Raw genomic sequence first — 21,406 nt, forward strand, 5'->3', positions numbered from 1 at the left:
TCCTTGTCAGCCATTTGTTTTTGTGTCTTCCAAACAATGGCCGTTTTGGTATAAGCAGGTACGGGTCATCCCTACAACACCCAAACCACATGAAGTAAAATGCCCTTTTCACCCTGCTAAAACCCTTCATAATTTTATAAACTGTAAATAGTTATCCCCTCAGCTTTTTCTGTTCCAATATCTTCAGTCTTCCCTCATGGCTTATGGTTTTCCACCCCCAGTGTCATTCTGATGAAACTACACTGTACTTTCTCTTTTTTTTCCTTCTTTACTCATTCACGGGATGAGAACATCGCTGGCTAGGCAACATTTACTGCCCACCCCTAATTGCCCAGAGGGCAGTTAAGAGTCTATCACATTGCTGTGGTTTTGGAGTCACATGTAGGCCACACGAGGTATGGAAGGCAGTTTCCTTCCCTGAAAGGCATTAGTGAACATAGAACAGTACAGCACATAAGGCCATTTGGTCCTCGATGTTGTGTCGGCCTTTTATCCTACTCTAGGATCAGACTAACCCACATAGCCTTCATTGTACTAACTTCTATGTACTATTCAAGAGTCACTTAAATGTCCCTAATGTACCTGACTCTACGATCACTGCTGGCAGTGCATTCCACATACCCACCACTTTCTGAGCAAAGAACCTACCTCTGATATCTCCCCTAAATCTTTCTCCAATTACCTTCAAATTATGCCCCCTAGTGATAGGCATTTCCGCCCTTGGAAACGTCACTTTATTTATGGCCTAAGACTAGTGGTATGCCATAAGGATCGGTGCTGGCTCCACTACTTTTCATCATTTATATAAATGATTTGGATGTGAACATAGGATATACAGTTAGTAAGTTTGCAGATGACACCAAAACTGGAGGTGTGGTGGAGAGTGAAGAAGGTTACCTCAGAAAACAACAGGATTTTGGTCAGATGGACCAGTGTGCTGAGAAGTGGCAGATGGAGTTTAATTTAGATAATTGCGATGTAATGCATTTTGGAAAAGCAAATCAGAGCAGGACTTAAAAACTTAATGGTAAGGTCCTGGGGAGTGCTGCTGAATAAAGAGACTTTGGAGCGCAGGTTCATGTTCCTTGAAAGTAAAGTCTCCGGTAGATAGGACAGTGGAGAAGGTGTTTAGTATACTTTCCTTTATTGGTCAGAATATTGAGTATGGGATTTGGGAGGTCATGTTGCAGCTGTACAGGGAGTTGGTTAGGTCACGTTTGGAATTTTGCATGTAATTCTGGTCTCCCTCCTATCGGAAGGATGTTGTGAAACTTGAAAGGGTTCAGAAAATATTTACAAGGATGTTGCCAGGATTGGAGGATTTGAGCTACAGGGAAAGGCTGAGTAGGCTGAGGCTGTTTTTCCTGGAGCATAGGCTGAGGGGTAAACTTGTAGAGGTTTATAAAATCATGAGGGGCATGAATAGGATAAATAGACAAGGTCTTTTCCCTGGGGTAAGGGAGTCCAAAACTAGAGGGTATAGGTTTAGTGTGAGAGAGGAAAGATGCAAAAGGGCAACCTTTTCACTCAGATGATGGTGTGTGTATGGAATGAGCTGTCAGAGGAAGTGGTGGAGACTGGTAAAATTGCATTATTTAAAAGGCATCTGATTGGGAATTTGAATAGGAAGGGTTTAGAGGAATATGGGCCAGGTGCTGGCACATGGAACTAGATAAGATTAGCATGTCATGGTCGACATGGACGAGTTAAACCGAAGGGTCTACTTCTCTACTGTACTTCTCCATGACTCTGACCATGTTTTTTTTTCTGATAATCGGCAATAGATTCATCATCATCATTAAATTCTTCATTCCAGATATGTATTAAATTCAAGTTACACCATCTGCCTTGGCAGGATTCAAACCTGGGTCCCAAGAAGGTTAGCTGGATCTCTGGATTAACAGTCCAGCAATAATGCCACTAGGCCATCACCTCCCCAATATAATCTCCTCCTCTATGATCTCTCTTCAATGGTTACCTAAAATAATTCCTGCTTTAGTAACTATCTGTGAGCCATAGAAAATAATGTATAGAAGCATAGAATTTTATAGAACAGCAGGAGACCGTTTGACCCATCGTGTCTAACAGCTCCCAAAAGAGCTACCCAGCTAGCCCTCTAACTTCAGCACTTTAAAATACATATCCTGCTGTCTTTTAGAAACCTATGGAATCTACCTCCCCCACACTCCCAGGCGGCACATTCTAAATTCTAACAAATTTCTAAAAGAATTTCTCCTCATTCCACTCCTAGCTCTTTTGGTGACAATCTTCAGTTGTGACCATCGATATTCACATATGATATAGTGAAACAGAATCACAGAATCCCCACAGTGTGGAAGCAGGCTATTCAGCCCATTGAGTTAACACCGACCCTCAGAAGTGCATCCAAACCCACCTCCACTTTATCCCTGTAACCCTGCATTTTCCATGGCCAAACTACCTAATCTGCATATCTCTGGACTGTGGGAGGAAACTGGAGCATCCAGAGGAAATCCACGCAAACAAGGGGACAATGTGCAAATTTCATGCAGCTGCCCAAGGGTGGAATTGAACCTGGATCCCTGGTGCTGTGAGATAACATTCTAACCACTGAGCCACCATGCTGTCCAATATCCTCCTTTACCAAGTCAAAATTGTTCATAATTTGGAACACCTCAATACGGTCACCTCCTAATCGTCTCCGGTCCAGGTAAAAAAAGCTCCACCTCTCTAATCTTTCTTTGTATATACATCCTTCAATCCTGGTATCTTTCTCGTAAATCTCCTATGAGCTGTCTATTGGGACATTAACGTCTTACTTAAATAAGGTGCCCAAAACTGAACACACTACTATTGTGATGATACTATGGCTTTAAGAGGTATATTTTTATTTATGAAGAATGTTGAGGCAGAGTTGCTGAACAGTCTGCTCCAAAGCCAATAAACAGCTTGTGAGGCCTTGTTTTTTTTAAGTTAAAATCTGAATAGGTGGGATCAAGCTCCCACAAAACCAGGATGTTTTTTAGTTTTAGTCTTCAGTAACAGTTGCTAGGATCTTGAAGCTAGATGTGGAACCTCTTTTCCAGCTAAATGCTCGGGTTCTCTTCCTGCTGCTAGAAGTCCACATGAGATGATCGATTTTACTGAATTTGCCTTCACCAAGGGTGTTTTTATGGGATTTTACTGTACTGGAACAGTTAATTAGTCGTAGTTAATATATAAATTATTTTGTTAAGCTTTTTGATCATTACAGTTAAGCCAATTCTTTTATTTTCTATATCTTAATTCTAGTGTATGCATGTATGCATGGAGTGTGTTTTGTTTCAAGTCTGGTAGTTTGGCAATCGAATTCCATCTGGAACGCACTGCCTTACGTTAACCTTTAAAATAAGAAAACATTAGGGTCCAGGCTACCCTCTTTATTTTGAGGGCATTTGGTATGGTTGAGAACAAACTGGGGGCTCTTGTCTGGATGAAAATCTCTAATTCCAGGTTGGTTTTACGATTATTGGACTCAAAGGCAGTGAGTAGTGAATGTTGGTGTTTTCTTTTTGGGTTTTGAATTTTGTTGATTTAAATAAGGTGTTTTTTTTGCAATAATGGCTTTTTCAGTCACAAAGATTTTCCTGGGTATAGAAAAAGTCATTTCTGGAGTTTTATAGAAGTTGAGCAAGGCAAAGCTTTTGGAATTGGCAACCCAGCTGGAGTTGGGAGTTGCCTTTGTCCTTGCAAAAAGAGAGGTAATTACAGTAGTAGCCCGACATTTATGATTGCCAGAAATGCCATTGGAATCAATGGAAAAGGCTAAAATTCAATTGCAAATGAAGCAGTTGAAACACAAAAAGGAAATGAAACAGTTTGAATTATGATTGAAGGCAGAGCAAAATGAAAAATAAAGTGAGAAGAGAGTTTTTGAACTTCAAAAGTTGGAACTGAAAACTTGAAGTTGACTTAAAATAGCAAAGGTAGAGGTGAAAGGTAGAAGTTATGATGAGGACAGCGATGGAAAGCAATCCCATCACAGCTAAAGGCCTAGCGGGGATCTGTTTAAATATGTTTAAGCATTGCTTACGTTCAATGAGAAGGATCCAGAAGCCTTTCTCATTTCATTTAAGAAAGTGGCTAAACAAATGAAATGATTGGTGACCACTTGGGTATTGTTGATCCAAACAAAGTAGCTAGGTAGAACTAGTGAGGTATTTGTATCACTATCAGAGGAGGTATCTGGGGAATATGAGGAGGTTAAGAAAGCCATTTTAAATGCATTTGAGCTGGTACTCGAAGCCTAACAGACAAAGTTTTAGGAATCTAAGAAGGTAACCTGGTCAAACATACACAGAGTTTGAAAGAATCAGACAAAGTAATTTTGATAGGTGGATAAAGGGATTGAAAATGGATCAAACATAAGTCACTCTTAGAGAGACAATTACTTTGGAGGAGTTCAAAAATTCACCTCCTGAAGTAGTGAGAACTCATGGAAGAACAGAGCGAGTCAAAACTGCAAGATTAGCAGTGGAAATGACTTATGATTGTGAATTGGTTGCTATATCAAAATTTGGCTTCTGATATCAATTTCAGTCAATGAAGGATAGAAATTGGGGAAAAGAGAAATCCTTAGATGACAAAATTGAGATCAAAAGTAGTTATTTTAGAGAATATGAAAGAACTCTTTACCTTCAGTACAATTCCAATTGCTTTGTCAGTGTAGCAGTCTTCATATTGCTCAGACTCCTTCTCCTTTATGTGAAAGCAGACTGGGCATGTCCACATGACTAAATAGTGACTTTCAGTGAACCTACTTCAATGCTGCTACTTGTAGAAGATAAAAATCTTTTGTAGACTGACCCAAACAAGTTTATTAAAAAGTTAAAGCAAGGAAAACCATAATGGATACAAGGCCATAGAGCACTGTAGTTTCTTTGGGAAACCATAGTACTATGGGTGCCAGATTATGGAAGTAAAACTTTTATAATCTTTATATGTTGCATTGCAAGTGAAAAAGCTAGTTTCCGATTATCGTCTGTCCTAATTATGACAAAGTTGTTAACAACCACATTTTCGATTGTTACAGGCTTACACATTAAGGCAAATGAACGCAGCTGCTCATTTGATGGTGATGCAGACAGAATTGTATATTATTATATTGATGAATCTGGATGTTTCCACCTTCTTGATGGAGATAAGATCGCAACTTTAATTACAGTATTTCTGCAGGAGCTTCTTGTCAAGGTAAAGCTTTTCTTCAAGTAATCTCATAAATCAAATCCCAGTTCAAAGTTTGTGAGAAGATTTGTAGCTCGGGTGCTCGTTGTTGTGGTTCTGCTCGCCGAGCTGGGAATTTGTGTTGCAGACGTTTCGTCCCCTGTCTAGGTGACATCCTCAGTGCTTGGGAACCTCCTGCGAAGCGCTTCTGTGATGTTTCCTCCGGCATTTATAGTGGTTTGTCTCTGCCGCTTCCAGTTGTCAGTTCCAGCTGTCCGCTGGAACAACGTTTATAGTTGTTATTAATTAGCCTGTTTAAATGTCTTATGACACATTGGGACAGCACGGGTGTCATAGAGGTTAGCACTGCTGCCTCACAGCGCCAGAGACCCCGGTTCAATTCCCGCCTCAGGCGACCGACTGTGTGGAGTTTGCACATTCTCCCCGTGTCTGCGTGGGTTTCCTCCAGGTGCTCCGGTTTCCTCCCACAGTCCAATAATGTGCAGGTTAGGTGAATTGGCCACGCGAAATTGTCTGTAGTGTTAGGTGCAGGGGTAAATGTAGGGGAATGGGTCTGGGTGGGTGCGCTTCGGCGGGTCGGTGTGGACTTGTTGGGCCGAAGGGCTTGTTTCCACACTGTAAGTAATCTAAGAAATGTTTTTTGTGGGCGGCACGGTGGCACAGTGGTTAGCACTGCTGCCTCACAGCGCCAGAGACCCGGGTTCAATTCCCGCCTCAGGCGACTGACTGTGTGGAGTTTGCACATTCTCCCCGTGTCTGCGTGGGTTTCCTCCGAGTGCTCCGGTTTCCTCCCACAGTCCAAAGATGTGCAGGTCAGGTGAATTGGCCATGCTAAATTGCCCGTAGTGTTAGGTAAGGGGTAGATGTAGGGGTATGGGTGGGTTGCGCTTCTGCGGGGCGATGTGGACTTGTTGGGCTGAAGGGCCTGTTTCCACATCGTAAGTAATCTAATCTAATCTAATAACGTCCAAACTTCTGTACTCTATACTCTGACCAAGAAAGGAAAGCATTAACAAATGCTTTTTTCATTATCCTATCTACCTGCGACTCCACTTTCAAGGAGCTATGAAGGTGGCTCAGTGGTTAGCACTGTTGCCTCACAGCACCAGGGTTCCAGGTTCAATTCCAGCCTTGGGCAACTGTCTGTGTGGAGTTTGCATATTCTCCCCGTGTCTGCGTGGGTTTCCTCCGGATGCTCCGGTTTCCTCCCACAGTGCAAAGATGTGCAGGTCAGGTGAATTGGCCATGCTAAATTGCCCAAAATGTTAGGTGTATCAGTCAGAGGGAAATGGGTCTGGGTGGGTTAGTCTTCGGAGGGTCAGTGTGGACTGGTTGGGCCGAAGGGCCTGTTTCCACACAGTAGGGAATCTAATCTAATCTAATCAAATCAAAAAACCTGCACTCCAAGGTCTCTTTGTTCAGCAACACTTCTGAGGACCCCTGCTAAGATTTGCTTTCCCAAAATGCAGCATGTCACATTGATTTAAATTAAACTCCATCTGCCACTTCTCAGCCCATTGGCTCATCTAATCAAGATTACCATTGTAATCTGAGGAAATCCTATTCACTGTCCACTACAACTCCAATTTTGGTGTCATCTGCTAACTATACCTCTTATGCTCACATCCAAATCATTTATATAAATTACGAAAGTAGTGGACCCAGCTCCGATCCTTGTGGCACTCCTCTGGTTACAGGCGTCCATTCTGAAAAACAACCCTCCACCACTACCCTCTGTCTTCTACCTGTAGTAGTGGCTAGTTCTCTCTGTATTCCATGAGATCTAACTTTGCTAACCAGTCTCCCATGGGGAACCTGTTGAATGCCTTACTGAAGTTCATACAGATTCCTGATGAAGGACTTCTGCCCAAAACATCGATTTTCCTGCTCCTTGGATGCTGCCTGACCTGCTGTGCTTTTCCAGCACCACTCTAATCTTGACTCCATATAGATCACATCCACCGCTCTGCCCACATCAATCCTAGCAAGTTTTTGGAAGATTTGTAGCTCACGTTGATTTTCTGGATGTAGGTTTGCTCGCTAATCTGGAAGGTTCATTTTTGGACATTTTGTCGCCATACTAGGTAACATCTTCAGTGAGCCTCCGGGCGAAGCACTGCTGGTGTTTGCTGTTTTCAGTTTATATTTGGGTTTCCTTGGGTTGGTGGTATCATTTCCGGTGGTGATGTCATTTCCAATGGTGATGTCATTCCTGTTCTGGACAAACAGGCAGAAAACTAGTCACCAGGATACTTGGACATCAACTAGCCGCAAAACAACATCTCCCTAGTATCCTTACAGATAAGGAAGGACATCACTTCGACTGGGACAACACATCCATCTTAGGACAAGCCAAACAGAGACATGCACGAGAATTCCTACAGGTATGGCATTCCTACCGGAACTCTATCAACAATCACAATGACTTGGACCCCATTTATCACCCCCTGAGAAAAAGAACAGGAAATGACATCACCACAGGAAATGACATCACAAACCTAAGGAAATCCAACCATATGAATAGAAAGCAGGAAACACCAGCAGTGCTTCATCTGGAGGCTGACTGAAGATGTTATCTAGTATGGTGACGAAACGTCTGAAAATGAACCTTCCAGCTCAGCGAGCAAACCTACATCCAGCTGATCAATCCGCATTGTTACTTGTTACTCAAGTTTGTGAGACATGATTTCCCACATATGAAGCCATGTTGACTATCCCTAATCAGTCCTTGCCTTTCCAAATACATGTACATCCTGTCCCTCAGGATTCCCTCCAACAACCTGCCTGCCACTAATGTCAGGCTCACTGGTCTATAATTCCCTGGCTTTTCCTGAGCATCCTTCTTAAACAGTGGCACCACGTTAGCCAACCTCCAGTCTTCTGGCACCTACCTGTGACTATCGATGATACAAATATCTCAGCAAGGGGCACAGCAATCACTTCCCTAGCTTCCCACAGAGCTCTAGCGTTCAACTGATCAAGTCCTGGGGATTTATCCACTTTTATGTGTTTCAAGAAATCCAGTACTTCCTCCTCTGTAAGGTGGATATTTTTCAAGATGTCACCATCTATTTCCCTACATTTTGTATCTTCCTTGTCCTTTTCCACAGTAAACACTGATGCAAAATACTCGTTTAGTATCTCCCTGATCATCTGCGGTTCTACACAAAGACTGCTTTGCTGATTTTTAAGGGCCCTATTATCTCCATAGTTACCCTTTTCTCCTTAATGTATTTGTAAAAACACTTTGGATTCTCCTTAACTCTGTTTGTTAAAGCTGTCTCATGTCTCCTTTTTGCCCTCCTGATTTCCCTCATAAGTATACTCCTACTGCCTTTATACTCTTCTGAGGATTCATTCCATCTACCTTCTCTATACCTGATGTATGCTTCCTTCTTTTTCTTAACCAAACCCTCAATTTCTTTACTCATCCAACATTCCCAACATCTATGAACTTTTCTTCACCCTAACAGGAATATACGGTCTCTGCAGTCTCAATATCTCATTTCTGAAGGTTTCCCATTTTCCAGCTGTCCTTTGAGCTGCGATCATCTGCCCCCAATCAGCCTTTAAAAGTTTTTGCCTAATACCGTCAAAATTGGCCTTTCTCCAATTTAGAACTTCAGCTTTCAGATTTGGTCTATCCTTTTCCATCACTATTTTAAAACGAATAGAATTATGATCCCTGGCCCTAAAGTGCTCCCCCACTGACACCTCAGTCACCTGCCCTGCCTTATTTCCCAAGCGTAGGTCAAGCTTTGCACCTTCTCTAGTAGGTACATCCACATACTGAATCGGAATTTCTTGTACACACTTAACAAATTCCTCTCCATCTAAACCCTTAACACTATGGCAGTCCCAGTCTTTGTTTGGAAAGTTAAAATCACTTACCATAACCACCCTCAGTTCTTACAGATAACAGATTTCCTTACAAATCTGTTTCTTAATTTCCGTCTGAGTGTTAGGGGGTCTATAATACGATCCCAATAAGGTAATCATCCTTTTCTTATTTCTCAGTTCAACCCAAATAACTTCCCTGGATGTATTTCCAGGAATATTCTCCCTCAGTACAGCCGAGGTTGCGTGTTATTTTCTTCTTTTCTTCTTGTTGCGTAAATACTGGAAGATATTGCCCTTGGAATACACGTTTTGTTTAAATCCCTTGAATAGGTGTTCATGTTCTGCCTTCTGAGTTCTGGGTTGCTGCAGTGTATTTTGAATAGTGTTCTAATGCAGCTATGTTTGCTACATGACCGGACATGGTAGTGACCATGCTGTACATAAGAGAAATATCAGAAATGACTACCCGACTACTCAGACTCCTTGGACTCCAGGGCGGCACGGTGGCTCAGTGGTTAGCATCAGGGACCTGGGTTCGATTCCCGCCTGTGTGTGTGGAGTTTGCACATTCTCCCTGTGTCTGCGTGGGTTTCCTCTGGGTGCTCCGGTTTCCTCCCACAATCCAAAGATGTGCAGGTCAGGTAAATTGGCCATGCTAAATTGCCAATAGTGTTAGGTGCGTTAGAGGTAAATATAGGGTTGGGGAATGGGTTTGGGTGGGTTACTCTTCGGAGGGGCGGTGTGGACTTGTTGGGCCAAAGGGCCTGTTTCCACACTGTAGAGAATCTAATGTAATCTAATGAATCTTAGTCATTCACAAAACAGCACTTTTCACCAGCTCCTCACAAAGGTTAAAGAGCCGATGCCACATCCAACAAGTCTAACATTATTTACAAGATACCCTGCAAGGACTGTGAAAAACACTATATAGGTCAAGCTGGAAGAAAACTGGCTATATAAGTGCACGAACAACATCTTGCCATTGATTGACACAGCCAATACTCTCTCATTTCCAACCACACGGACAATGAAGGACTTGAGTTCAACTGGGAAGATGCAACAATCATAGTACAGGCAAAACTGAGACAACGCGAGAGAATTCCTTGAAGTCTGGCATTCTAACCAGAACTCAATCAATAAACACATTGAACTTTATTCCATATACAAACCACTCAGATACAGAACTGGAAATACCAAAAAACAAAGACATATAAATATCAGGTGGGATAGACCACCAACACTTTTTTTGAAGATGGCCTGATGACATCACCTAGCGAGACGACAAGACATCTACAGGAACCCAGACCAGCTCAAATCTATGACCTTATCCACAACCCGCGCTACAAATCTTTTCAAACACTATGATGATTAATTTCAACTTTGTTTTCTATTCTCTACTTCGATGTATAACACAGTGTTCCTTTTTAATTATGTTTTTCAACCAGCACTGCAGCCTGCAATGATTTGTGCTCCTTGTCTGTTTCTGCATCCCTTTTATATTAGGAATTCTTTTTCATTTAGTATGTTTGTTGTTTATTGTGTTCAGTTGAGCTACTTGTCCAGTTAAGTTTGCTTTATTTATTATGTGGCTTTGACAGCATTGCTACAGAGAGTCATGAACTCCCACTCAAACCTTTACTTTGCAGGAGTCTGGTAATAAGAAGTACTAACTCAATTTGATCATTGTTTCACTTTTCAAGAAGGGTGATAAATCAATTGATGGAAACTGTAAAGGTATATCCATTTTATTCGTGATGAGAAGATTCTTATCTAAACTACTTTCTGTCATCAAGTCTGGAACAGCACAGAGTTCAGCATGGCCTTTATTGATCTGTTAACGGTGTTTGACCCCTCATAAAAGTGTTTAACATTTTCTCCAGAGACCAGCATAATTTGTTCCTAATGCAGGAGTTGCAAATAATAACTCCTCATAGTGAGTGCAACCTTTGCAACCTTTCGATTAGAGCTAATAGTTAAGTCACACTAGTTAAAGGCTGCTTGGCTGAAGAGCTAATTGTCATTTTTCTTATTGCTCAGGCAGACTTGGACTTGCAGATGGCAGTAGTTCAGACTGCCTATGCAAATGGAAACTCAACAAGATACATCACAGAGGTCATGAAGGTAATAAAATTCTGCAGTTGTATTTATTTGTTAACTTTAGTAAGTTCAAAGTCGCTCAAAAGTAAGTTCTAGTAACATCTCGCAATTAACGTGTAACTTTACTATAGAGATCTAACAATTATTTTTTATTGGCATGCAAATGATATTACTCCATCTGTTACATTACTTCTAACTTGTGCTTCTGATTTTCCTTAGGTTCCTGTATACTGTGTAAATACAGGAGTGAAATATTTGCACCATAAAGCTCAAGAATTTGATGTTGGAGTTTATTTTGAAGCAAATGGCCATGGCACAGTGAGTGGCAATTTGAATGGAGCGCTGTACTAGTCTGTTCTTGTTTTAATTAAGTATTTGTGATAACTTGAGAGTACTTGTTTTGTTGACTGAAGACTAAATTTATTAAATTAAATGGTATGAAATCCCATGTTCTGATAAACTTGTGATACTTTCCCTAAAGTGATTCTTTTATGTTGGTGGGAGTGAAAGGGTTCCATCTATCCCTTCCAAAATAAGTTAAAGGCATTTAATAGAACTATCCTAATAGTTTTAATCAGTAGCTAGTTAGATAAACATTGACTGTACAGAGGACCTGGACCCTGACCATTCATTTGTCTGAGGTAAGATTATAGCATAAGAAGGTGAAGTGAGAAAGAACACTTTATCTGTCCACAGTGGCAACATGAATATTAGTTTCCAAAGAGGGTCTTCAGTGTACCTTATGTTTAGATTAGAGTGGTGCTGGAAAAGCACAGCAGGTCAGGCAGCATCTGAGGAGCAGGAAAATCGACGTTTGAAGGGCTTTTGCCTGAAACGTCGATTTTCCTGCTCCCCTGATGCTGACTGACCTGTTGTGCTTTTTTAGCACCACTCTAATCTAAACTCTGGTTTCCAGCATCTGTAGTCCTTGTTTTTACCTTATGTTGTCCATCTAAATTTAGTCACCTTGCTGTGACTTATTTACTACGTTCTAATTAAAGTGCAAGCTTTGGGGTATCAAATTTGAGGTTGAAAGAATTGTGAAAAAAAATCTTAGATTAGGTGCCTAGGCAAGATTTAGGGGGCCCTTCAAAAATAACATTAGAATGCTGCAAGAAGTAGCTTTTAAGCTATTGTGGAAGTAGCCATTTTTAATTTAATTCCATTGTAATTATACTTTGGATACTCTAAGAATGTGAATGGTGCAGCATTTCTTTATTAGAATACCAAGTTCAAAATTAGTAGAAACCTGATAAACAGCCCAATTTTGTTTTATTTCTGTAGAGTCATAGGGATGTACAACACAGAAATAGACTATTCGGTCCAACTTGTCCATGCTGACCAGATATCCTAAATAAATGTAGTCCCATTTGCCAACACTTGGCCCACATCCCTCTAAACCCTTCCTGTTCATCTACCCATCCAGATGTCTTTTAAATGTTGTAATTGTACCAGCCTCCTCCCCTTGCTCTGGCAGCTCATTCCATACACGCACTACCCTCCACATAAAATTGTTGTCGCTTAATTCCCTTTTAAATCTTTTCCTTCTCACCCTAAGCCTATGCTCTCTAGTTCTGGACTCCCCCACTACAGGGAAAAGACATTATCTATTTACCCTATCCATGCGCCTTGTGATTTTATACATCTCTATAACGCCAGCCCTCAGCCTTCAATGCTCCAGAGAAAACAGCCCCAGGCTATTCAGCCTCTCCATATAGCTCAAAACCTCCAACCCTGGCAACATCCTTGTAAACCTTTTCTGAACCCTTTCAAGTTTCTCAACATCCTTCCGTTAGGAGGGGGGTCCAGAATTGCACACAATATTCCAAAAGTGGGCTGCCCAGTGTCCCGTACAGTCGCAACACGACCTCCCAGATCCTAAACTCAATACTCTGACCAATAAAGGAAAGTATACTAAATGCCTTCTTTATTATCCTATCTACCTGCGGCTCCACTTTCAAGGAGCTATGAACCTGCACTCCAAGGTCTCTTTGTTCAGCAACACTCCCCCGGACCTTACCATTAAGTGTATAAGTCCTGCTAAGATTTGCTTTCCCAAGATGTAGCACCTCGCATTTATCTGAATTAAACGCCATGTTCTCAGCCCATTGGCCCATCTGATGAAGATCTCATTGTAATGTGAGGTAACCTTTTTCGCTGTCCATGACATCTCCAATTTTTGTGTAGTCTCAAACCTATTAGCTATACTGCTGTCTTCACATCCAAATCATTTACACAAATGATGAAAAGCCGTGGACCCAGTGCCGATCCTTGTGGTACACCACTGATCACAGGCCTCCAGTCTGAGAGGCAACCTTTCACCCCCACCCTCTGTCTTCTACCTTCAAGCCAGTTCTGTATCCAAATGGCTAGTTGTCCCTGTATCCCTTGTGATCTAACCTTGCTAACCATTCTACCATGAGGAACTTTGTCAAATTACTTACTGAAATCCATATAGATCATGTCCACTGCTCTTCCCTCATCAATTCTCTTTGTTACTTCATAAAACTCAATTAAGTTCCTGAGACATGATTTCCCATGCACAAAGCCATGTTGACTATCCCTAATCAGTCCTTGCCTTTCCAAATACATGTAAATCCCATACATCTATAGCCATCTATTTCCCCATGTTCTGTATGTCCTTCTCCACAGTGAACACTGATGCAAAATCAGTATCTTCCCCATCTCCTGAGGTTCCACACATAGGCTGCCTTCCTAATCTTTGAGGAGTCCTGAAGAAGGGCCTGTGCCCGAAACGTCGAATCTCCTGTTCCCTGGATGCTGCCTGACCTGCTGTGCTGTTCCAGCAATAAAGTTTCAATCCTGTTCTTTCCCTAGTTACCTTTTTGTCCTTAATGTATTTATAAAATCCCTTTGGAATCTGCTTAACTCTATTTGCCAAAAATATCTTATGTTCCCTTTTTGCCCTCCTGATTTCTCTCTCAAATATACTCTTTATACTCTTATAAGGATTGACTTGATCTCTGATGTCTATACCTTGACATATGCTTCCTTCTTTTTCTTGAGTAAAACTTCAATTTCTCTAGTCTTCCAATATTCCCTGTACCTACCAGCCTTTCCTTTCACCCTAACAGGAATATACTATCTCTGCACTCTTGTTATCTCACTTCTGAAGAGTTCCATTTTCCAGCCATCCCTTTACCTGCGAACATCCGCACCCAATCAACTTTTGAAAGTTCTTGCCTAATATTGTCAAAATTAGCCTTCCTCCAATTTAGAACTTTTAACTTTTAGATCCTATCTATCCTTTTCCATCATTATTTTAAAACTTAAAGAATTATGGTCGCTGGCCCTAAAGTGCTTCCCCACTGACACCCCAGTCACCTGTCCTGCCTTATTCCCCAAGAGTAGGTCATGTTTTGCACCTTCTCTAGTAGATCCATCCACATACTGAATCAAAAATGTTTCTTATACACACCTAACAAATTCCCCTCTGTCTAAACCCTTAACACATTGGCAGTCCCAGTCTATGTTTAGAAAGTTAAAATTCCTACCATAACCACCCTATTATTCTTGCAGATAACTAAGATCTCCTTACGAATTTGTTTCTCAATTTCCCACTGACTATTGGGGGTCGGTAGCACAATACAAATAAGGTAATCATCCCTTTCTTATTTCTCAGTTCCACCCAAATAACTTCCCCGCACATATTCTCAGGAATATTCTACCTAAGTACAGCTGTAATGTTATCGCTTATCAAAAATGCCACGCCCCCTCCTCTCTTGCCTCCCCTTTCTCTCCTTCCTATAGCATTTCTTTCCTGGAACATTAAGCTGCCAATCCTGTCCATCCTGAGCCACATCTCTAATTGCTATGATATCCCAGTCCCATGTTCCCAATTATACCCTGTGTTCATCTGCCTTCCCCGTTAGGCCTCTTGCATTGAAATAAATTCAATTTGATTTACCTCATTCTTTGCTTTGTTCATGCCTGTCTTGACAGTTTGACTTCTTGCTCCCTCTCCCAAACGGTATCAGTCTGAGACTGATCTCTTTTCTCACTATCTCCCTGGGTAAACCCCCCCCCCCCCCCCAAAAAGACACAACCTTATTAGTTTAAGTCCTCTCAAGCTGCTCTGGCAAATCTCCCTGCCAGTATATTAGTCCCCTTCTAATTGAGGTGCAATCCTTCCTTCCTTCTACATGTCACTTTTACCCCAGAAGAGATTCCAATGATCTAAAAATGTGAATCCTTCTCTCCTGCACCAGCTCCTCAACCATTCATTCACCTGCTCTGTTCTCCTATTCCTACCCTCATCAGCTTAGAGCACGGGAGTAATCCAGATACTACTACTCCTGAAGACCTTTTTAAATTCCTGCTTAACTTCCTATATTCTCCATTAAGAATCTCATCCTTTTCCCTTCCTGTGTCATTAGTTCCAGTGTGTAGAACTGCCTCCTGCTGCTCCCACTCATCTTTGAGAATATTCTGTACTCTCTGCAAAATAGCCTTGATCCTGGCAACAGACCATTCAGATTTCTCGCTGTCGGTGAGAACGGTCTATCTGTGCCTCTGACTAGAAAGTCCCCTATCACAATCGATTACTTGGGACCTGACATATCTCTTGTTACATTAAAGCCAATCTCCGTACCAGAAACTTGGCTGCTCATGCTACATTCCCCTTAAAGTCCATCACTCCCTACATTTTCTAAAACAATATACTTGTTTGAGATAGACACAGACACAGGAGACTATTGCACTACCTGCTTCCCTCTCCTACCTTTCCTGGCGTTATCTGTGATTTTTTTTCCCTTTCTCATCTCATTATAGGAAAGATGTGGAAGTTTTAGAGAGGGTGCAGAGGAGATTTACCAGGATGCTGCCTGAACTGGAGGGCATTGTCTTATGAAGTTGAGGGAGTTATGGCGTTTCTCATTGGAGTGAAGAAGGATGAGAGGTGACTTGATAGAGGTGAACAAGATGATGAGAGGTATAGATTGAGTGGATAGCTAGAGACATCGTTCCAGGGTGGAAATGGAGGGCATAATTTTAAGGTGATTGAAGGAATGTTTAGGGGAAATGTCAGAGGTAGGTTCTTAACACAGAGAGTGGTGGGTGCATGGAATGCACTGCCAGCAATGGTGGTAGAGTTAGACATAAGATGATCAGAGGATTAGGTAGGATGGACAGTGAGAGCCTTTTTCCTCGGATGGTGACGGCTAGCACGACGGGACATAGCTTTAAATTGAGGGGTGATAGATATAGGACACATGTCAGAAGTAGGTTCTTTACTCAAAGAGTAGCAACAGTAGTAGTAGACTCGCCAACTTTAAGGGCATTTAAATGGTCATTGGATAAACATATGGATGATAATGGAATGGTGTAGGTTAGATAGGCTTCAGATTGGTTTCACAGGTCGGTGCAACATCAAGGGCCGAAGGGCCTGGCCTACGCTGAAATGTTCAAATTTCTATGATACATTAGGGACATTTAAGTGACCCCTGGATAGGCACATGGATGATAGTAGAATGTAGGTATGTAGGTTAGTTTTATAAAAGGTCACACAACATCGAGGGCAGAACGACCTGTACTGTGCTGTACTGTTCTGTGTTCCACATTCTATAACTGCCTTCCATCACACTCCCTAGTTCCTGTAAATTCGTCATTACCTCTAATTGCTGCTCCAACTGATCAATGTGACCTGATAGGATTCATAACTGAACACATTTACTGTAGACATAATCATCAGTAACATGGAAATTCTCCCTAATCTCCCACATCTGACAGGAAGTGCACATCATTCTACTAAAGGCCATCTTTACACCTTAACAAGAATATAGCACAGTCACGGTGGCATGATGATTAGCACTGCTGCCTCAGAGAGCCAGGTTCAATTCCTGCCTCAGGCAACTGTCTGTGTGGAGGTTTTCATTCTCCCTGTGTCTGCGTGGGTTTCCTCCGGGTGCTCCGGGTTCCTCCCACAGTCCAAAAATGTGCACGTTATGTGGATTGGCCATGCTAAATTGCCCGTAGTGTTAGGTGAAGGGGTAAACGTAGGGGAATGGGTCTGGGTGGGTTGCTTTTCGGAGGGTCGCTGTGACCTTGTTGGGCTGAGGGGCCTGTTTCCACACTGTACATAATCTAAAAACACTACATCAGGCTAACCTTAGTACCTATGTTTTATATTTATTAAATTTTAATCAAGAGACTGATCTCAATAAAACCACAAAGTACCCACTCTACTCACTATTCAAAAAAAGACAGCAAGGTTACACTTAAAAACCATGTACTTATCTACTCCTGTGCTGTGAGCTCTCCACACATGTTCCTCCAAAGTCAGATGTGAATTTTGCTGATGTTAATTTTTCTTAGATGCACTCTGATGTCCAGTGCATCTTGGTCCACTTTGGTTGTTACATTTTGGAAGAGAAATTGAGAAGCACAGGTGGTGGGAAGGAGAACCCTCTGTTTGTATGATGGAAATGTTGTCTTTAAAATTATATTCATAGAATTGACAATATCATAGTAACTGAATCTGAAAAATGTCTACTTATTTTCCCCTTTTAAGGTACTTTTTAGTAAAACTGCTGAAAACAACATCAGACAGCTGGCTTGGGACAATAATCAACCAGTAGAGAGAACCAATGCAGCTAAAATGCTTGAAAACACTATTGATTTAATCAATCAGGTGAATGCATTTTGTTAAGCATAGCATGACCTTTTACATAGCTACTTGAAGTAGGCATTTCCAGTAAGACTTGACAGGCTGTATATGGATAATTTGATGAAAAGCTAATGAGAAAGAGAAACCTCAATTGACTCTCTATTCTCCAGCATTTGTATAAGTAACTGGCATTCATTTGATGCTATTTTAGTGGGGAATTCGGAGCGTGTCATGTGTAGGTGAAATCAATAGTATCTAGAGGTTTTCATTTAGTTATTAAACAGCTTATCCTATGAACAGTAAATATTGCTAATCATGTAATATAATTATAAAAAAAGACTTACCTGACTACTCATAGCTTTATTAGTAAAGCTCCACGACGTTTAAACAGGGCCTGTCCATCAGTCTACTGATTGCATTTTCTGACCTCTGATTCTGACTTTATAGACAGTGGGAGATGCCATATCAGACCTGCTAACAATAGAGGCCATCCTGTTTATTACGGGCTTCACTATCCAAAAATGGGATTCAATTTACACAGACCTTCCTAACAGGCAACTAAAAGTGAAGGTGAGTTTATTCCTTACGTTACGTTAATGTAAAAAGTTGGAAGCATTGAACATTTAAAGGGAAAGCAGCTACACATTTCATTAGTATCTATCATGGCCGTTCTCATCTTTTGGTAATTTTGTGTTCACAAACTAGAGTATTTAATTTAGAATGAGGTAAGTGCAACACTGAGGGAATGTTACACTGTTGGAGGTGCTGCCTTTAGGTTGAGAGGTTAAATTTTGGCCCTGTTAGGCAGACATTGAAACAAGGAATTTGCCATGCACGAATTAACAGCAGTATTTTACTACAGTAAAAGAGGGAATTTGCTTGAAAAGCACTTCACTTAATTGACTGCAAATTGCTTTTATAGTTTACTTATATACTATATAAGTATAATGTTTTGTCTGGCTCTCTGATGGATTTATCCTTACCCTCCTGTTTTTCATCTATCATGCAATCACTCAGTGACAAACAAAGGGTCAGTTTCTACGTCAGTGATGCTGACACCTTCTCAACTTCATAACTTGACTGTTCCAATGCGTTTGATTTGTTTGACATTCAGTGCTAGATGAGTAGAAATCTCCTCGGGTATTGGGAAGAGTGAAACTATTCCTGTTGATCTTTGCCAAAAATTGTATTCTTAGCCACTGACTTCAACTTGAAGCTATACTTGATAATCAGCTTTGGTGTCATATCTGATTCCATTATGAGTTTTCCACTGCACCTTTGACACCAACTGTATCCACTTCTGTAGCATTGCTCAATTTTTCCTTAGCTTATCAGCTATTAAAACTGTCATCTTTGCCTTGGAAGTTTCTGTTACGAGGTCAGCAACCTGAAATGCTGACTGTGTCTCTCTGCGAATGCTGCCTGACCTGAGTTTTCCAGCTGTTTGTTCTTATTTCAAGTTTCCAGCATCTGCAGTATTTTCCTTTTAATGTCCCTGCCTTAGTTACCTGTATGCTTGAATATTCCACTTCATGCATGGGTGGTCTTCCATCTTTGGCCCTCCAAAATCTTAAGGTTATTCAAACCTCCATGATAATGTCTAAATTCTCAATAAGGAGAAAGTGAGGACTGCAGATGCTGGAGATCAGAGCTTAAAAATGTGTTGCTGGAAAAGCGCAGCAGGTCAGGCAGCATCAAAGGAACAGGAGAATCGACGTTTCGGGCATAAGCCCTTCTTCAGGTACTGCATCCTGGTAAAGCAACGTCCTGATTTTATCTTCAAATCCCTCAATGGCATTGCCTCTTTCTATCTTTGTAATCACCTAAAGCTCTCTGATAACTGCAGCAGCAATTTAGCAGTATTGAGAACCCCATTTTAGTATGACTTTCATTGGTGGTTTTGACTTCAGCTGCCAAGACACTCTGTTGCAGAATTCCTTCCCTTAACCTCTCCGCTATTTCCTCGTTTAGTGGGTTTCTTAAAACCATCTTGTCAATAAATTTTCATAATATGGATGGCTTGGTGTCAATTTTTGTCTTTTAAAGCTTCTGGGAAGCACTGAGGGAAATGTTTGCAAGGACCATTTCCTTTTTGGCCCCAAAATGTAAATGACCTCCTACTTGGTTGAAATCCAGCTGCAGCAATGTCCCTTTGAGTTTTATACTTCATTTTCACTACTTATTTTACTGTAATGTCTGTGTCATTTTCAATATGTGGCAGTTCTCTATTGTGTTTCTTAGTGAGGAATTAATAAATGTAGTGAACATTTGAGGTCCCAGCTCCGATCAATGTAACTAGTAGTTACATTTTTCTCATTTGAGTATTGATAAATTATGCTTACCCTTCTGCCATCTAGTCAGCGCTTTAGTTTTCACTTTTTCATAAGGAAAATATTGAATGTTCCATGAAGGTCGCCGTGAGTACAACCATGGACATTAACAGGCCATAATATCTTCTTCAAAAAGGCCTCTGACAATGCAGTGCTCTGTTTGCACTGAGTCGCTCAAGACCTGTTGCACCATGGACATCGAGTCAGAAAATAGTGCCATTAGTGAGCCAACCCGATCAGCTTACTCTGCAAAATATATCACACGTTGTAGGTTAAGTCTGTGGGCAAAAAGTTGGTAAATAAGGGAAAATGTGAAGTTGTTCCATTTTCGAAGTGAGACAAAAAGAATAATATTATTTAAATGGAGAAAACCTGAAGAAAGCTGCAACACATGGACTTGGGGATAATTGTGCATGAAACACAGGTGCAGTGGGTAATCAAGAAGGCTAATAGAATGTTGCCCCTTATTTTCAAGGGATTGAAATATAAGAGCAGGGACTGCAACTTACAAGGTGCTGGTGAGACTGCACCTGTGGTTCTATGTGCTATTTAAGTTCATTTATTTAAGGAGTGATATTAATTCATTGGAGCTAGTTCAGAGAAGATTCTCTAGGATGATCCCTGGTATGAAAGGGTTGTCTTATGACAAAGGCTAAACATATTTGGAACTCTGATCATTGGAGTTTAGAGAGTGAGAAGTGATCTCATTGAAACTTACAGGATTCTTAAGAGTTTGACAGGGTAAATGCTGAGAGGATGTTTCCCGTCATGGGAAAATCTACCACCAAGTTAGATAGTGTCTCATTCTCAGAACAAACAGGTGGCAATTTAAGACTGAAGTAAGGAGGAATTTATTTTGAGGGTTGAGAGTCTTCGAAACTCTGTGTCACAGATAGCTGTCGGGGTAGAGTCCTTGTGTACATTTAAGGCTGAGACAGATAGATTCTTGATCCTAAGGGGAGTCTAGGGTTATGCTGGAACGGTAGGAAAGTGATCCTGATGAATATTAGATCAGATGTGATCCTATTGAATGACAAGCTCAATGGCCAAACAGTCTAATCCTATTCCTATTTTGTATGGTCTTCTGTTGATTTAGGAGAAAGTGAGGACTGCAGATGCTGGAGATCAGAGCTTAAAAATGTGTTGCTGGAAAAGCGCAGCAGGTCAGGCAGCATCAAAGGAGAAGGAGAATCGACGTTTCGGGCATAAGCCCTTCTTCAGGAATGAGGAGGATGTGCCAAGCAGGCTAAGCTAAAAGGTAGGGAGGATGGACTTGGGGGAGGAGCGTTGGGAATGCGATAGGTGGAAGGAG

The 21,406-nt window shown here is 41.3% G+C and overlaps 1 protein-coding gene across 4 annotated transcripts in view; it reads left to right on the forward strand.

The window, feature by feature from the left end:
- Positions 1 to 21,406, forward strand: part of pgm3 (phosphoglucomutase 3) — a 186,667-nt gene that overhangs the window by 66,534 nt on the left and 98,727 nt on the right. For all 4 annotated transcript variants that reach the window (XM_043696208.1, XM_043696211.1, XM_043696212.1 and 1 more), the window contains 5 exons: positions 5,051 to 5,208; positions 11,080 to 11,163; positions 11,359 to 11,457; positions 17,669 to 17,788; positions 18,212 to 18,334. In XM_043696208.1, coding sequence (XP_043552143.1) covers positions 5,051 to 5,208; positions 11,080 to 11,163; positions 11,359 to 11,457; positions 17,669 to 17,788; positions 18,212 to 18,334 — 584 coding nt within the window. The remainder of the gene's footprint in view (positions 1 to 5,050; positions 5,209 to 11,079; positions 11,164 to 11,358; positions 11,458 to 17,668; positions 17,789 to 18,211; positions 18,335 to 21,406) is intronic.

Source organism: Chiloscyllium plagiosum, chromosome 9 (genome assembly GCF_004010195.1).
Source record: "Chiloscyllium plagiosum isolate BGI_BamShark_2017 chromosome 9, ASM401019v2, whole genome shotgun sequence".
NCBI lineage: Eukaryota > Metazoa > Chordata > Chondrichthyes > Orectolobiformes > Hemiscylliidae > Chiloscyllium > Chiloscyllium plagiosum.